The sequence below is a fragment of the Leptonychotes weddellii genome, chromosome 6 (genome assembly GCF_054177405.1).
Source record: "Leptonychotes weddellii isolate Sample4059 chromosome 6, ASM5417740v2, whole genome shotgun sequence".
NCBI lineage: Eukaryota > Metazoa > Chordata > Mammalia > Carnivora > Phocidae > Leptonychotes > Leptonychotes weddellii.
In genome coordinates, this window is record NC_138374.1 from 28,977,356 (window position 1) to 28,997,308 (window position 19,953).

The following is a 19,953-nucleotide window of genomic DNA, read 5'->3' on the forward strand; positions in this document are numbered from 1 at the left end:
GGGTCAGTGAGAAAAGTAGACTTAGAATAGAAGTTTGATGGTTGATATAACATGGTCAAAAAGAAGCAGGTTTGTTGACATGGCTAAGTAATTTAAGTGCATGACATGTCTATTGGAAACAGGTGACCCCCAAGGCTACCTCATTAAGCCCTTAAAACCATGTGATTCAGTTTTCTCTGATTTACCAAGCAGTCTTCTGAGCCCAGTTCAGTTTCTAAGAAAGGTTTCTCTGTGGAGAAGTGATTGCACGATAGACCAATTCTGACTGCTTGGTATGTTATGTTTCTTATGCTAGCTGACAGATTGTTTATTTTCCCTAAGGTCCTGATCACCTGTATCATGGGAATTTCAGATTTGCAAGATTTGTTTGATTTCCTTTCTTTCCTATCCTCAATTTAGCCTTGGATAGAGCTGGCCTTACACTTCCAAGACCTTGTCATTAAAGAAGTAAACAACAGGCCATCCTGTTAAAGTAAACCATCCATCTGTGTACAAAGAGAAATTAATCATTTTGGCCTGTTTAGAATATTAGGATTGATTCTAGGCATGCTTAAGCCCCATCATGTTGCAAACTGGGAAAAGGAAATTGTGATAGTCATGTCAACTTGACTGAGCTAGGGGATGCCCAGATACAGTAAAACACTTTCTCTGGGTATGTCTGTGAGGGTGTTACTGAAGAGATCAGCACTTGAATCAGTAGACTGAGTAAAAAATCAGCCCTCATCAATGTGGCAGAAATCATCCAATCCTTCTGAGGGCCCGAATAACAAAAAGGTGGAGGAAAGGCAAATTATTTCTTCTTGAGTTGGGACATCCATCTTCTCCTGCTCTCGGACTTCAGAGCTCCTGGTTCTCAAGGGCTTTTGGACTTACACCAGCAGTTTCCATGTCCTCAGGCCTTTGTACTCAAACTGAATTATAGTGCTTGCTTTTCTGGTTCTCCAGCTTGCAAATGGCATATTGTGGCATATCTCAGCTTCTATAATCCCGTGAGCCAATTCCCACAATAAATCTCCTCATATATATATCATATATATAATTTATTCTGTTTCTCTGAATACTACTACAAAGATAATTAAAGGGGAAGAGGGGATATATACCATGTATGTGGGATTGGAAAGATCAATATTATAAAGATGTCAATTCTAATTGAATTGATCTATGTATTCAATCCATCCTAATAAAAGTCCTAACAGGTTTTGTCTTGTTTTTGGAAATCAACAAGCTGATTCTAATATTTATATGGAAATACAAAGAGCTAAGAATAGGCAAAGCAATCTTAAGAAAAACAAAGCTGAAAAACTTAGGTTTCTAGATATTGAGATTTATAACAAAGGTTTAGTAATTAAGACAGTGTGGTATCCATGTAAGGATAGATAATAGACCAATAGAACATAATAGAGATAACAGACCAATAGATCATAATAGAGTCCAGAAATAAACCCACATTTATACAGTCAGCAGATTTACAATAGTGATTCTGTAGTGCAGTGGGGGAGGGGATGATCCTTTCCATAAGTGGTGCTGGGTCAACTAAATAGCCTTATGGCAAAAAAAGTAATCTTGAACCTCTAGCTCACAGACACACAAAAATCAATACTGGTTGGATTTTAGATCTAAATGTGAAAGATAAAATGATTCAACTTTTAGAAGCATCCACAGGATAATATCTTCATGAACTTAAGTGGGCAATATTTCTTAAATAGGACCCAAAAAAGCACCACCACTGCATTGCACTATACTAAATCAAGATTTTCTGTTCATTGAAAGACACATTAAAAAAGTAAAAAAGACAAGCCAGTGTGGGAAAAATACTTATAAAATGTATATCTGACAAAGTACTCATATCCAGAGTATACACAGAGCTGTTAAAAATCAATAGGAAAAAATGGGCAAAATACTTGAACACATCTTTCACAAAAGAGGATATCAAAATGGCCAATAAACATAGAAAATGGTGCTCAATTTCATGAATTATCATTAAAATGCAACTTAAAACCATAAGGTGATATGAGTACTTTCATTAGTATGTTTGAAATGAAAAAATCAGACAATGCTAGGTAACAACAAGGATGTGGATCAATCTCATAAACTGGTGGTGGAAATATGAATCGACATAACCATTTTGGAAACTGCCTGGCATTAAACTACTAAAGCTGAGCATATGCACAGTCCAAGAGCTAGCAATTTTACTCTTAAGTACATTTCCAACAGAAATGCATTAATTTCCCTAAGACACGTCCAATTACATTTATATCGGTTTTAAATGTAAGAGCTGACAACTAGAAAGCAAATGATCCATCAGTCATAGAATGAATAAAAAAGTTGTATATTCCTATAATAATATACCATACAGCTATGAGAATCAATGAGTAACACTACAGATGACTCCCACAAAGTAGAGTAGAAATAAGCCACTCACAGATGGATGCATACTGTATGAGATTTCAACCATACAAAGTTCAAAAATAAGTAATACCTAATACATGTTGTTAGAAGCTAGGATAGTGTCCATCGACAGATGAATGGATAAAGAAGATGTGGTATATATATACAATGGAATATTAATCAGCCATCAAAAAATAAAATCTTGCCATTTGCAACAACATGGATGGAACTAGAGGGTATTATGTTAAGTGAAATAAGTCAATCAGAGAAAGACAATTATCATATGATCTCACTGATGTGGAATTTAAGAAACAAGGCATAGGATCATAGGGGAAGAGGGAAAAAAATGAAACAAGACAAAACCAGAGAGGGAGACAAACCATAAGAGACTCTTAATCTTAGGAAACTGAGGGTTGCTGGAGGGGATGGGGGTGGGGGATGGGGTAACTGCGTGATGGACATTGGGGAAGGTATGTGTTGTAATGAGCACTGGGTATTATATAAGACTGATGAATCACAGACCTGTACCCCAAAACAAATAATACATCATATGTTAATTAATTGAATTTAAATTTTTAAAAAAGAAGCTAGGATAGTTACTCATGGGGAGGAAGTAACTTGGAGAGAGCACAAAAGATGTTTCTAGGGTGATACTAGCAATATATGGTTTCATGTTCTGAAGCAATGACATTTTTTCCTTTTTAGCCTTTTGTCTCTACTATTTATTTTCCCTTGGATAGAAAGCAAAATGTTTGCCAGAATAAGTTTGTCAATACAAATTTAATTAAGAAACCTGGAGTTGAGTCTCTTGCATCTGAATAATCTAAACTTATCTGAAGTGGTCTGTAAACTCTAGAAAAAGCATATAATTAAAATTAATCTTCAAAAATAAAATGTTTTAAAGAGTTATGTTTTTCAAAAATCATAGTACCAATTATTAAAAATTCACAAAGCACTTTGGCTACAAATGCAATAAAACTAGAATTTATTTTTTTAAGATTTTATTTATTTATTTGAGAGAAAGAGTGAGAGCACAAGCAGGCGGAGTGGCAGAGGGAGAGGGAGAAGCAGACTCCCTGCTGAGCAGGGAGCCCCCAACCCAGGGTTCAATTCCAGGACCCCAGGATCATGACCTGGGCTGAAGGCAGACACTTAACCCACCCAGGGCCCCTAAAACTAGAATTTAAAATCAAAACTTTACACTAGAGTCACTCAAACATTTGAAAATATAAAAACATAATATTAAATACCTTGTAGGTCAAGAAAGATAAACGTAATAAAAATACATAGAAAATAACACAAAATAAAAATAATCTAATATAAAAGATCTAGTCTAAGATATTTTAGAGATAAATTCATGGTCTCAAAATATTACTACTACTATGAGAGAGAGATTGATTCCAAATTCATCTCAGCCCAGCTCTTTCACCCCCAGTGCTAAAAATAGGCCACGCCACGTCTGTGAGACTTCGAGTCCTCAGCTTCCTGCTAACGAAGGGGAGACCCACAGGAAGTAAGAAACAGTTGATAGCAGGAAGAAAAAATACACAGGGAAAAGAGGAAAATCGAGGCATGGAAAGAAATTGTTTTCTAAAGAATAGTGATCGATGATAAACTAAAACCTTCTTTCAACCGGGTGGTCAACTTGGGGCTCATCCTAGGTCTGGTCTTTTATGAAAAAATGGAATGTTTGGGCCTATAGTTACCTTGTAACCCAGTGCATGAGATGAAGGCAAGAATATAGGCCAGGCCCTTTCCTTTGCTAAAGAGCATGCCAATGTTGTCACAGATGTCTGATACCTGAAGCATGTGGATTCCATTCACTAACAACATAAGCACTTAAAAGAATTGAACTATTAATCAATTACTATTCAATTCTGGTCAAACTAATCACTGAGATAATTCACTTCTGAGAGAGAAAGTCGGTTAGGCATTCTTTTGGGTTTCCCAAGTTCTACACATTATTAGTTTAGATATTCAGAAACTACTCAGTTTAACTCCTTGGAGAATAGCCATCACTGGGACGCCTGGGTGGCTCAGTCCGTTAAGCACCTGCCTTCGTCATATGATTATCATATGATCTCACTGATGTGGAATTTAAGAAACAGGTCATGAACCCTGCTCAGCAGAGAGCCTGCCTCTCCCTCTCCCTCTGCTTCTCCCTCTTCCCTCTACTGCTCTCTCCTCTTGTGCGCTCTCGCTGTCAAATAAATAAATAAAATCTTAAAAAAAAAAGAAGAACCATCACCAAATTACTCTTCAATATTTTTACCTTCAGCCTTTATGAAGAATTGATAGAAAACGTTTTAATAAGAATGTGTGTCTGGGATCCCACCCTCTCTACCTCCCCCTGCTCATGCACATGCACATGTGTGTGCTCTCTCTCTCAAATAAATAAATAAATAAATAAATAAATAAATAAATAAATAAAATCTGATTCAACAGAACTGGGTTTTAATCCTATGAATAATTCGGTGTCTTCTGCAGAAGTGGTGTATCTTCTAGGATCAGACAGTGAGAAATATATAACCCATTTTCATTTTGTTTCATTTATCTTGGCTACCAGGGAGCTCACATTTAAATGTTATGTTTAATTGTAGAAACCTACTTGTCCCAAATTCTTGGTATATTTACCCCTCCTCCTCCTATACGTGGTTTATGATCTCTGTTATTTTTTAACTGACTTGTCACATGTCTGATTTTATTTCAAGTTACCCCAAATCCTTTTTAGAAAATGCTGGAAATAGACATTGCATCTAAAAGCAAATTTACCCTAGCACATACCCTCCCCAATGTCTATCATCCAGCCACCCCTTCCCTCCCACCCCCCATCACTCTAGCAACCCTTAGTTTTTTTCCTGAGATTAAGAATTCCTCATTATGGTGAGCTCTGTGAATTGTGTAAGACTGTTGAATCACAGACCTGAACCTCTGAAACAAATAATACATTACATGTTAAAAAAAAAAGAAGATAGTAGGAAGGGGAAAATGAAGGGGGGGAAATCGGAGGGGGAGATGAACCATGAGAGACTATGGACTCTGAGAAACAAACTGAGGGTTCTAGAGCAGAGGGGGATGGGGGGATGGGTTAGCCTGGTGATGGGTATTAAAGAGGGCACGTACTGAATGGAGCACTGGGTGTTATACGCAAACAATGAATCATGGAACACTACATCAAAAACTAATGATGCAATGTATGGTGATTAACATAACATAATAAAAAAATGAATAAAAAAATAAAAGCAAATTTACAAATATGTTACTAGATTTCATTCAGTTTGACTTTAGAATCAGTTCAACATTATAATTATTCTAATTTACCTCATGTTTTTCAATAATCATTTCATCAAAAATGTTGATATATATATTATCTTTTATTTTAGATAAGCTTGAGAAGCTATAGTCATGTCCTGGTGAGCTGTAAATAAGAAAAACATGTAAATGCTTAACTTATTTTATAAGAGTATTGTACATAAAGAACCATAAAATTATCTGTTCTTTTCTTTTATAAACTATAAGCTAAGAAAAAGCTATGTGTTTTGCAGATGAGTGTTATCTTTCACTAAAGCCGGTATGTGCTTTGTAAATTATCTTATATCTCTCTTAAAGTAATTTGCATGAAAATAAGAATGTTTAAATTTCAAGCAGAAAGACTTTCACTACAGCCATCCATTGCAAACAAATTATCCAAAGTATGGCATATTAAGATTTTCCAGGGCGCCTGGGTGGCTCAGTTGGTTAAGCGACTGCCTTCGGCTCAGGTCATGATCCTGGAGTCCCTGGATTGAGTCCCGCATCGGGCTCCCTGCTCGGCGGGGAGCCTGCTTCTGCCTCTGACCCTCCCCCCTCTCATGTGCTCTCTCTCTCTCATTCTCTCTGTCTCAAATAAATAAATAAAATCTTTAAAAAATAAATAAATAAATAAATAAATAAAAAAGATTTTCCAAATACCTTAAACTCTGCTACTTTCTGCTAGTTCCCATATGTAGTTAAACTGCTCTTTTGCTCTCAGCTAAGAGATGACTGTTTAACCACAGAACTTATTCTCTTTCCCACATTTATTTTCTCCAACTAGAAATTGGAATAGTGGAATGCATTTTGCAAGCTGTCTGTTGATGGCTTACTTGATTGGATACGTTTTTGGAGGTAGCTGAAAGGATAGTGTAGTATACCACAAGCCTAGAACTTGCTTCACTCTTAGCTCCAGCTTGTGCATGGAACCTTGAACCTTGATCAAACTTCTAACAGCTCAGAGAAGTTAAATAACTTGCTTAAGGTAATGCCACCAGCAAATGACAGAGCTGTATGTGAACTCAATTCTGGCTGACTCAAAAGGCCAGGCGCTTTTCACTATACCAACTGCCATTGATATTACTTATTAAAGCTTGTTGCTAAGGAAGCAACTACTATTTCAAAGGATCTCCAAAAGTTTGTATAACTTTTGAGACCTACAGTCAGTGGCAACTGAAAAATGTTAGCTGAGATTAGAGAACAATTTTAAGTTGAAGTTTCCTTATATTTTTAAGTGATAAGCTAACTTCCCTACCCTGTTCTTCAAGAGTTCCCCTTCGTGTTGCAAAAGGCTTAAGACAAGACAGAGGAGGCAATGAATACTTACAACACTATGCTGGCAGGAGAAATGATAACTGTCATCCTCCAGACATTTTTGTGTGTGTCAACTTAGAATGTCTCTTAAATCTCTCAAGTCCTGCATCATCTTGCATTTTGTATTCTACTAAAACCTTATTCAAATTTCACCACAATTTCTCCTCCAAAGTAGAGCTCACGAGGCTAATTACTATATACTATTTATTTATTATTACTCTCTATCCCATTTGCATGTGGTTTTCATTCACTAAAATGTCATGTGGAGAAGGGAATAGAACTCTTGAATCTCAGGGAACCAAAAGTGGTACTGAATGGTGTGCCTTAGCTGAACCCTCTGATCTACTTGGTTGTACTCTAAATGTGTTCTTGGCGTATCTTGCTGCTATAACTGCGAGAATGCAAATACTCTACAGCCTCCTTCTCTTTAGTTCACTTATAAGTTTATTTATCTTATCAACTATTTTGTGTTCTCCTAAATCCATTTATTTAATAGAGAGACACCATCAAAGAATAATGCAAATAGGAACCACATGATCTGCAGAACTTGAGGGAGCTGAACAAGATTGGCAGGAGAAGGGGAAAGGACACCAGGACAAGAGAAAGGACTTTGATAATGGATGTGGTTGACAGTTATTTATATTCTTTCACACCAGGGAGAGCTAAAGATACTTAGGAAGTGATAACTGGAAATGGCTAATTGAGTTTAGAGAACAATTTTAAGTTCTAGGTTTCAAATTTGTCTTGATCAACGTACTTTATTTCCAATAACAAAAACCTATTTATACAGCTATAGTATCAAATACAAATCTTGAGAAAGAAGAACAAAGCTGGAGGCATCCAATTTCCTGATTTCAAAATATATTACAAAGCTACAGTAATCAAAATAGGATGGTACTGGGATAAAGATAGACATGTAGACCAATGGTATAGAATAGAGAGCCTAGATAAATCCCTGCATCTACATCAGGACAACTGGTCTTTGACAAGGATGTCAAGCATATACAACGTGGAAGGAATAGTCTCTTCAACAAATGGTGTCGGTAAAACTATCAACATGCAAAAATATTCACATCGACCCTTATTTTACACCATACACAAAAATCAATTCAAAATGGACTAAAGACTTAAAATGTAAGTAAGACCCGAAACTATATAGCTCCTAGAAGAAAACACAAGGGAAAAGCTTCATGGGAGAGGTTGTGGCAATGATTTCATTTCACAGATATGACACCAAAGCATGGGCAACAAAAGCAAAAATAACAAGTAGAACTATATCAAACTCTAAATCTTCTGCATAGCAAACAATCAACAGAGTGAAAGGGAAGCCTATGGAATGAGAGCAAATTTTTGCAAACCATATATATTATAAAGGGCTAATCTCCAAAATATACGAGGAACTCATACAGCATTCAATAGTAAAAAAGTTAACAACCCAATTTTTAAAATATGCTGAAACTTGTATAGACATTTTCCAAAGAAGATCTACAATGACTGACATGTATTTGAAAAAATGTTCTAGGCCCCTGGCTGGCTCATTCAGTAGAGCACGTGACTCTTGATCTTGGGGTTGTAAGTTTGAGCTCCACGTTGAGTACAGAGATTACTTAATAAAATCTTTTTTAAAAATGCTCAATAATTGCTAACTAATAAAAAAATGCTCACTAATTATCAGGGAAAGGCAAATCAAAACAACGGTGAGGTACCACCTCACACCTGTCAGAATGACTATTACCAAAAAAACAAAAGATGAAAAGTGTTAGTAAAGGTGTGGAAAACTGGAATCCTTGTACACTGTTGGCAGGAATGCAAAATAGTGCAGCTGCTATGGAAAACAGTATGGAGGTTCCTCAAAAAATTAAAAACAGATTTACCATCTGATCTGGCAATCCTATTTCTGGGAATCTATCCAAAAGAATTGAATCAGGATCTCAAAGAGATGTTAGTAGTCCTATGTTCATTGGTAGCACTATTCACAATAGTCAAGATGGAACATCTTAAATGCCTGTTGACAGATGAATGGATAAAGATAATGTGGTATATACATACAATGAAATAAATTCTATTTACCCTTACAAAATAAGAAAATTCTGCAGTATGTGACAACACAGATGAACCTTGAAGACATTATGCCAAGTTAAATAAACCAATAAGCCAGTCACAGAAAGACAAATACTGCATAATTCCACTTACATGAGACATCTAAATTAGTCAAATTCATTAAATCAAAGAATGGAATATTAGTTGCCAGGGGCTGGAAAAAGGGAAATGGGGAGTTTCTCATCAACAGGCATAAAGTTTCAGTTAAGCAAGATGAATAAGCTCTAGAGGTCTGCTGTGTAACATTGTACCTATAGCCAACAATGATATACTGCACACTTTAAAATCTATTAATAGGGTAGATATCATGTTAAGTGTTCTTTCCAAGTTAACAAAAAATGAGTAGACCTGAGTAAAGCAAATTACCCTCTGTAGTACTAGCTCACGTGATTATGAGGCAGCCAAGTCCAAAACCTGCCAGGTAGACCAGCAGGCTGGAGGCCCAGGGAAGAGTTGCTGTTCAAGTCTTCCTGGGGGGAGGTAAGTCTTTTTTCCATTAAGCCTTCAACTGATTAGATGAGGCCTACCCATATTCTAAAGGGTAAGAGAGAGAGAAAGACAAGACACAAAGATACATACACAAAGACAGACAGACACACACACACACACACACACACACTATTGATTCTGTTTCTCTGGAAAACCATGATTAATGCAATGACATTCTGGAAAAGGGAAAACCATGGAGACAATAAAAACATCAGTGGTTGCTAGGTCCCAGGGGAAGGATGAAGGGATAAATAGATGAAGCAGAGACTATTTTTAGGTCAGTAAAACAATGCTGTATGATATAGTGGTGGGTACATGTCATTATACATTTGTCAAAACCCATAAAATGTATAACATGAGAGTGAACTCTGAAGTAATGGTTGATAATGATGCATCAACATTGGTTCATGGATTGTAACAAACATACCACACTGATGCTGAGGGAGGCTGTGTGTGTGTATTGTGAGAAAGACATAAGAACTCTCTATACTTTCTACTCAATTTACTGTGAGACTAAAACTGTTCTAAAAAATAAAATCTACCAATTTTTTTATTATTTTTTTAAAGATTTTATTTATTTATTTAACAGAGAGAGAATACAAGCAGGGGGAGCAGCAGGCAAAGGGAGAGGGAGAAGCAGGCTCCCTGCTGAGCAAGGAGCCTGATGCAGGACTTGATCCCAGGACCCTGGGATCATGACCCAAGCCGAAGTCAGATGCTTAGCCGACTGAGCCACCCAGGTGCCCCTATCAGTTTTTTTAAATGAGAAAAAACTCAATCTCATTAGAAATCAGGGAAGGTAAATTAAACCACAATAAGAATATCATTTTAGATCTATCATATTAGAAAAAATAATTTTAAAAATACAAAATATTATTGAAGATATGGCACAATATATATTGTGTTGGGAGTGCATATTGGTACAGTCACTAGAAAACAGTTTGGTATTATCTAGTAAAATTGAAGCTGAATTCAATTACAACCCAGCAATTCTACTCCTGGACATATATCCTAGAGCAGAGGTTCTCAAAGTATCCCCTGACTAAGTAGCATCAGTAACACCTGGGAACTTGTGAGAAATGGAATTATCAAGACCTACCCCAGACCTAGTGAATTAGAAACTATGAAGGTGGGCCCAGCAATGTTTTAAGAAGCCATATAAGTGATTCTAATGTACAAAAAAGTTTGAGAGCTACTGTCTTAAAAACAAACTCTTGCATGTGTGCTCCAGAAGAAAGTACAAGAATGTCCAGAGCAACGTTATTTGCAATAACAAAAGGTTAAAATAAGCCAAATGGACATCAACAGGAAAAAGTTACAGCATTTTAGTAAAATGTCGTATAATTACGGCATTTTAGTCCAGTAGAAGAATACTATACAGAAGTGAAAATAAAAGAAGGAAAGAAAGGAGGAAGAGGGGAGAAAAGGTAGGAAAGTAGGAAAGAAAAAAAGGGAGGAAGGATGGGAGGGAAGAAAGTTATGAGTAGGAACACAGATGAATCTCTCAAAATAATTAAGAGTAAATAAACAAGATTGCAAAAGATGATTCAATTTATACAAAGTTGAAACATCCACAAGTGAATAATACATGGTTAGGGATAAATACTTATGATATAAAATCATAGAGGGAATGTTAAACACAAATTAGTGGTTGCTACCACTGGGGGAAAGAAAGGGAATATAATTAGGTACTGGCTTAGTGACAGCTAGGTATTGGCCTTTGAAAGTAATGGTAATATTCTATTTTTTAAGCTGGATGGTAGATACACAGGTATTCATATTATTACTTTTCCTCAGAACTTATATTTGCATATACATTATATATATCAATACCTATGTAAGAACAATTTCATAATTTAAAAGCTTAAAAAATAAAGCCTATCTCAATCGTTAATTTCAAGCAATGGCTCAAGAAAACAACTGTGTTATTGATCTATTTTTAGAAGCTGAGGAAAGATAGATTCCAACTTACATAAAATCTACTTTAATTTCTTCATTCCAGCATGGATGAGATCCACTTGCTGTACTGGTTTGGTATACAGTGTGTTGAAAAGAAACTTCCACGAAAGGTTGTACAGTATCCTGAAACACATAATAAATACTGACTAGATTTTTGTGCTATCTCATATAGTTGATGAAAGGTAGAAGGCCAGGAAATTACTTGTTTACTGGCTGACAACTGGATGGCTTACTTTTTCTAGTTTTTCAAACAGCTATTATTCGTTCACTCATTTAATAAACATTTATTGGTCCTACTCAATATCAGATACTTTTCTAGGATCAAAAGATAAATGGAACTGACCCTTAAAGACTTTAAAGTCTACCAGGGGAAAATAAACAGGTAAACATATAATTGCAACGAAATGTAAAAAAGAAAAGAAATATATTCAAGGTATAATAGTTACTCAGGAGAGCCAATGATTTTCTGGAGTAAGGACAAGGAGAGTTTCAGAGAGAAAACATTGATTGACCTTGAGCTTTGAAATATTAAGCAGTAAGTTTCATGTGGCCAATAACATGGAACTGTGTGGAGGCCATTCCAGACAAAGGAAAGGGAAAGAGGCCTTCTAAAAGTAGAGGTTTGATATGATACTGTCTTGAGGGGGAGAGAGATGTGGCTGATTGGTAGGTAAGGGCCAGATCATCATAGATTTTTGTAAGCATCCTAAAAGAGCTTGTACCTTATTCTTATGCCCTGAGAACAGAGGAGCAGGGAATGAATTGGTTAGGATTACATCTTATAAAGAATACCTTCAGGGGCGCCTGGGTGGCTCAGTTGGTTAGGCGACTGCCTTCGGCTCAGGTCATGATCCTGGAGTCCCGGGATTGAGTCCCGCATCGGACTCCCTGCTCAGTGGGGAGTCTGCTTCTCCCTCTGACCCTACCCCTGCTCATGCACTCTATCTCACTCTCTCTATCTCAAATAAATAAATAAAATCTTAAAAAAAAAAAAAAGAATACCTTCATTGTGTTATAGAAAATCAACTGGAAGCTTAAGACTCTGGAGATGGAGAGACCAATTAGGAGCCAGTTGTAATTCAGGGCAAACATAATCAAAATTGCACTTTATAGAAGTGTTAAATACTTACTTCATTTAAGATTTCATCTGAAGCTACTGATTCGATTGTTTCTTTATGTCTGAGGTGAGATATTGATGATTTCAAATTGGTAGGCAGATCCAAGGCTCTTCAGGAAAAACAATATAGAGATATACACTTCAGATAATTGTAACAGAGAGGAGGAATTAAGATGGCCGAGGAGTAGGGGGACCCTAAGTTTGTCTCATCCCTCGAATACAACTAGATAGTTATCAAATCATTCTGAGCACTTGAGAAATCAACTGGATGGCAAGTCTACAAGTAGAAAAGCCACCACCTTTTGGAAGGTAGCAGGTGCGGAGCCTTGAATCTGGTGTGATAGAACTGAGGATATGGTGGTGGGGAGGGAGCCTGTTTTAGGAGGCCACTGCAAAGTATTATAAGCAGCAGAGTGCAAAATCGGAAGTTTTAGAAGTCTGCTATAGTGGGGGCTGTGCCTGGCTTGAAGGTGCTCAGGTGGTGAAGTGGGACAGAATCCCAGGTGTGACACTGTGTTCTGAGGATCCCCTGTGACACAAGAAGAATGGGTGGCACCTAAGTGATGCACTGTTCCCAGACATAGGAGCGTGGAAGCTGGCCAAGAACACCGAGTGTAGATGCTGGCTTTCTGCTCTGTCTTGCCATAAACTGAGAACTGTGGCATGGTCGTGGGACCACTTTGCTGGGAGGGGTCCAACAAAAGGCAGAAGCGTGGTGAGACACTCCCTGGGAGGAACATCATGGGTCTGCCCCATAGGACTCCCTAAAATTTGGAGTTTTGAAACTCAGTCACATGCCTGAGCTAAAAAACCTTGGACACAGGCAGGGTGAACACAGAGTTCTGACGGAAACCACGGAGACAAGTGTGATTGATTTCTCTTTTGTGAGGGCTCACTGAAGAGCGGGGGGCCACGAATTTTCAGCTCCAGGGCTAGAGAGCGAGGGGCCACCATATTCATTCGACCCATCAGCGCTGAAAGCCCTCAGGGAGCAGAACAGCGCCACCTAGTGGAGTCCAGAGCCACTTACACCAAGCCCTGCCTCCCTGCACTCTAAGGCACATTTCCATTAGGGCAAGTCCACTTGAGAATCAGGGCTTCAGGCATTCCCCCAGAAGACCAGAAGAAACAACTCACTGGCACCAGGTTTACTGGTCATAGACGGCTGCAAAGTTTCAGCTCTAGAGGAAAATAGTATCTAGAACCTTTTGTACTTTTATTCTTTAATTTTTAATTATTTTTTCAGTTATCTTATTTTTTTCAATTCTTTAATTCGTTAATTTTTATTTTTATATATACTTTATATTTTTTATTTTTTGTTTCCTTTCACTGTATTTTATTTCCTTCCTTCCTCCCTTCCTTCCTTCCTTCCTCCCTTATTTTAAGATCTTGTTTCTTTTAATAAGCAGACCAAAACACACACAGGATTTAGGTTTTGTTGCTGTTGAGGCTGTTGTTGTTTTTGTTGTTTTTTTTTTTCCTTTCTTCTTTTTTCTTCTGGACAAAATGACGAGATGGAGAAATTCACCCCAAAAGAAAGGACAGGAGGTAGTACTCATAGCCAAGGATTTAATAAATACAGATATAAGTAAGACGTCTGAATTAGAATTTAAAACAATGATTATAAGAATACTAGCTGGGCTTGAAAAAAGCATAGAAGACACTAGATAATCCCTTACTGTAGAGACAAAAGAACTAAAATCTAGTCAGATTGAAATAAAAATCCTATAACCGAGATGCAGTCCCAAGTGGAAGCCATAAAAATGAGGATGAATGAAGTAGAAGAGAAAACCAGTGATATAGAAGATAAAATTATGGGAAATAATGAAGCTGAAAAGAAGAAGGAAAGAAAACTATTAGATCGCGACGACAAACTTAGGGAACTCAGTGATTCCATAAAGGGAATATCCAATTATAGGAGTCTCAGAAGAAGAAGAGCAGGAAAAAGGAGTAGAAGGTTTATTTGAACAAATTATAGCTGAGAACTTCCCTAATCTGGGGAAGACAACAAGCATTCAAGTCTAAGAGGCACAGAGAACTCCCCTCACAATTAACAAAAATAGGTCAACAACACGACATATTATAGTGAAACTTGCAAATTACAAAGATGAAGAGAAAATTCTGAAAGCAACTTGGGACAAGAGTTCTTAACCTAAAAGCATAGACACATAAAGCTGGCAGCAGACCTGTCCACAGAGACCTGGCAGGCCAGAAAGGACTGGCATGATATAGCCATATTTTCCCGACTTAGCCATGATGTGCTAAGTCGGGAAAATATGCAGCCAAGAATACTTTATCCAGCATGGCTGTCATTCAGAATAGAAGGAGAGATAAAGAATTTCCAAGACAAACAAAAACTAAAGGAATTCATGAACACTAAGCCAGCCCTGCAAGAAATATAAAAAGGGACCCTTAGAGCAGGAAAGAGAGACCAAAAGCAACAAAGACTAGAAAGGAACAGAGACAATCTACAGGAACAGCGACTTTCCAGGTAATACAATGGCTCTCAATTCATACCTTTCAATAATTACTCTGAATGTAAATGGACTAAATGCTCCCATGAAAAGACACAGAGTATCAGAATGGATAAAAAAACAAGATCCATCAATATCCTGCTTACAAGAGACTCATTTTAGATCCAAAGACACCGCCAGATTGAAAGTGAGGGGATGGAGAATGATTTATCATGCTAATGAACATGTAAAGAAAGCTGGAGTAACCATCCTTATATCAGACAAACTAGAGTTTAAAGCAAAGACTGTAATAAGAGATGAAAAAGGACACTATATCATAATAAAGGGGTCTATCCAACAAGAAGATCTAACAAATGTAAATATTTATGCCCCTAACTTGGGAGCAGCCAAATATATAAACCAATGAATAACAAACTTAAAGAAACTCATTGATAATAATACAATAATAGTAGGGAACTTTAACACCTCACTCACAGCAATGGACAGATCATCTAAGCAGAAAATCAACAAGGAAACAAGGGCTTTGAATGACACGCTGGACCAGATGGACTTACCAGATATATTCAGAGCATTTCATCCTAAAGCACCAGAATACACATTCTTTTCAAGTACACATGGAACATTCTCCAGAATAGATCACATAGATCGGGACTCAGCTGGAACAAAAAGATTGAGATCATACCATGCATATTTTCAGACCAAACGCTATGAAGCTTGAAGTGAACCACAAGAAAAAATTTGGAAGGACCACAAATACATGGAGGTTAACGAACGTCCTGCTAAAGAATGAATGTGTCAACCAGGAAATCAAAGAAGAATTTAAAAAATTTATGGAAGCAAATGAAAACACAACAGTTCAAAACCTTTGGGATGTAGCAAAGATGGTTAAGAGGGAAGTATATAGCAATACAGGACTTCCTCAAGAAGTAAGAAACATCTCAAGTATACAGTCCAACCTTATACCTAAAGGAGCTGGAAAAAGAACAGAAAATAAAGCATAAATTCAGCAGGATAAGAGAAATAATAAACTTAAGAGCAGAAATCAATGATAGAGAAATTAAAAAAAAAAAAAGAACAGATCAATGAAACTAGGAGTTGTTTCTTTGAAAGAATTAACAAGATTGATAAACCCCTAGCCAGACTTATCAAAAAGAAAAGAGAAAACACCCAAATAAATAAAATCATGAATGAAAGAGAAGACATGGCAATCAACACCAAAGAAATACAAACAATTATAAGGGGATATTATGAGCAATTATATGCCAACAAATTAGGCAATCTGGAAGAAATGGATAAATTCCTAGAAACATATAAACTACCAAAACTGAAACAGGAAGAAATAGAAAACCTGAACAGACCCATAACTAGCAAAGAAATTGAATCAATAATCAAAAATCTCCCAACAAGAGTCCAGGGCTCAGTGGCTTCCCAGGGAATTCTACCAAACATTTAAAAAAGAATTAATACCTATCCTTCTGAAAAGATAGAAATAGAAGGAAAACTTCCAAACTCATTCTATGAAGCCAGCCTTACCTTGATCCCAAAACCAGACAAAGACCCCACTAAAAAGGAGAATTACAGACCAATATCCCTGATGAACATGGATGCAAAAATTCTCAACAAGATACCAGCTAATTGGATCCAACAGTACATTAAAAAGATTATTCACCACAACCAAGTGGGAATTATTCCTGGGCTGCAGGGGTGGTTCAACATCCACAAATCAATCAATGTGATACATCACATTAATAAAAGGATAAGAACCATATGATCCTCTCAATAGAAAGAAAAATGCAGAAAAAGCATTTGACAAAATACAACATCCTTTCTTAATAAAAACCCTCCACAATGTAGGAATAGAGGGAACAGACTTAAACATCACAAAGGCCATTTATTAAAGGCCCACGGCTAATATCATCCTCAACAGGGAAAAACTGAGAGCTTTTCCCCCTAAGGTAAGGAACACGACAGGGATGTCCACTTTCACCACTGTTGTTCAACATAGTACTGGAAGTCCTAGCCTCAGCAATCAGACAACAAAAAGAAATGAAAGGCTTCCAAATCAACAAAGAAGAAGTCAAATTTTCACTCTTCACAGACGACATATACTCAGAAAACCTGTAAGGCTCCACCAAAAAATTGTTAGAACTGATACAAGAATTCAGCAAAGTCACAGGATATAAAAAAAATTTTTAAAGATTATTTATTTATTTATTTGACAGAGAGAGAGAGAGCAAGAGAGTGCACAAGCAGGCGGGAGCAGCAGGCAGAGGGAGAGAGAGAAGCAGGCTCCCCACTGAGCAGAGAGCCTGACATGGGGCTCGATTCCAGGACCCCGGGACCATGACCCGAGCCTAAGGCAGAAGCTTAACTGACTGAGCCACCCAGGCACCCCCACAGGATATAAAGTTAACACACAGAAGTCTGTTGCATTTCTATACACTAACAATGAAGCAGTAGAAAGAGAAATCAAGGAATCGATCCCATTTACAATTGCACCAAAAACCATAAGATACCTAGGAATAAACCTAACCAAAGATGTAAAGGATCTGTTCTCTGAAAACTATAGAACACTTATGAAAAAAATTGAGGAAGACACAAATAAATGGAAAAACATTCCATGGTCATGAACTGGAAGAACAAATATTATTAAAATGTCTATGCTACCCAAAGCAATCTACACATTCAATGCAATCCCTATCAAGATACCATCAGCACTTTTCACAGAGCTGGAATAAACAATCCTAAAATTTGTCTGGAACCAGAAAAGACCCTGAAATAGCCAAAGTAATGTTGAAAAAGAAAACCAAAGCTGTAGGCATCACAATTCCGGTCTTCAAGCTCTATTACAAAGCTGTCATCATCAAGACAGTATGGTACTGGCACAAAAACAGACACACAGATCAATGGAACAGAAGAGAGAATCCAGAAATGGACCCACAACTCTATGGTCAACTAATCTTCAACAAAGCAGGAAAGAATATCCAATGGCAAAAAGACAGCTTCTTCAACAAATGGTTTCGGGAAAATTGGACAGCCACATGCAGAAGAGTGAAACTGGACCACTTTCTTACACCATATGCAAAAATAAATTAAAATGGATGAAAGACCTAAATGTGAGACAGGAATCCATCAAAATCCTAGAGAAGAACACAGGCAGCAACCTCTTTGACCTCAGCCACAGGAACTTCTTTTTTTTTTTTTTTTTTAAAGATTTTATTTATTTGACAGAGAGAATACAGCGAGAGATGGAACACAAGCAGGGGGAGTGGGAGAGGGAGAAGCAGGCTTCCCGCTGAGCAGGGAGCCCGATGCGGGGCTCGATCCCAGGACCCTGGGACCATGACCTGAGCCAAAGGCAGACGCTTAACAACTGAGCCACCCATGTGCCCCATCCACAGGAACTTCTTAGTAGACACGTCTCCAGAGGCAAGGGAAACAAAGGCAAAAATGAACTGTTGAGACTTCATCAAGATAAAAAGCTTTTGCACAGTAAAGGAAACAATCAACAAAACTAAAACACAACCTAAAGAATGGGAGAAGATATTTGCAAATGACATATAAGATAAAGGGCTACTATCCAAAATCTATAAAGAACTCATCAAGCTCAACACCCAAAACACAAATAATCCAGTCAAGAATTGGGTGGAAGACATGAACAGACATTTCTCCAAAGAAGACATCCAAATGGCCAACAGACACATGAAAAAATGCTCAACATCACTCATCATCAGGGAAATACAAATCAGATACCACCTCACACCAGTCAGAATGGCTGAAATTAACAAGTCAGGAAATAACAGATGCTGGCGGGGATGCAAAGAAAGGGGAACCTTCTCACACTGTTGGTGGGAATGCAAACTGGTACAGCCACTCTGGAAAACAGTATAGAGGCTCCTCAAAAACTTAAAAATAGAGCTACCCTACAATCCAGCAATTGACCTACTAGGTATTTATCCAAAGGATACAAAAATAATGATTTGAAGGGGCACCTGCCCCCCAATGTCTATAGCAGCAATGTCCACAACAGTCAAAATATGGAAAGAGCTGAGATGTCCATCGACAGATGAAGGAATAAAGAAGTAGTATGTATGTGTGTATATATATATATATATATATATATATATATATGGAATATTACTTGGCCATCAAAAAGAATGAAATCCTGCCATTTGCAATGATGTGGATGGGACTAGAGGGTTTTATGCTAAGGGAAATAAGTCAGCCAGAGAAAGACAAATACCATATGATATCACTCATATGTGGAATTTAAGAAACAAAACAGACGAACATAGGGGAATGGAAGGAAAAAGAAAATGAGATAAAAACAGAGGGAGGCAAACCATAGAGACTCTTAATTATAGGGAACAAACTGAGGATTGCTAGAGGGGGGTGGGTGGGGGGATGGGGGTAACTGGGTGATGGGCATTAAGGAGGGCACTTGATGTAATGAGCACTAAGTGTTATATGCAACTGATGAATCACTAAATTCTACCCCTGAAACTAATAATACACTATATGTTAACTAAATTGAATTTAAATAAAACAATTTTTTATTGTTATTCTTATTATTATTTTTTTTTATTCTTATGTTAATCCCCATACATTACATCATTAGTTCCAGATGAAGTGTTCCATGATTCATTGTTCGTGCACAACACCCAGTGCTCCATGCAGAACGTGCCCTCCTCAATACCCACCACCAGGCCAACCCATCCTCCCACCCCCCTCCCCTCTAGAACCCTCAGTTTGTTTTTCAGAGTCCATCTTCTCTCATGGTTCGTCCACCCCTCCGATTTCCCCCGCTTCATTCCTCCCCTC

At 37.4% G+C, this 19,953-nt stretch overlaps 1 protein-coding gene across 1 annotated transcript in view; it reads right to left on the reverse strand.

The window, feature by feature from the left end:
- The window catches only part of CC2D2B (coiled-coil and C2 domain containing 2B), an 87,507-nt gene that overhangs the window by 19,647 nt on the left and 47,907 nt on the right, over positions 1-19,953 (reverse strand). Inside the window, exons 22-24 of the mRNA XM_081823123.1 lie at positions 12,672-12,768; positions 11,555-11,664; positions 5,710-5,806 (exon numbers count right to left, since the gene is read on the reverse strand). Coding sequence (XP_081679249.1) covers positions 5,710-5,806; positions 11,555-11,664; positions 12,672-12,768 — 304 coding nt within the window. The remainder of the gene's footprint in view (positions 1-5,709; positions 5,807-11,554; positions 11,665-12,671; positions 12,769-19,953) is intronic.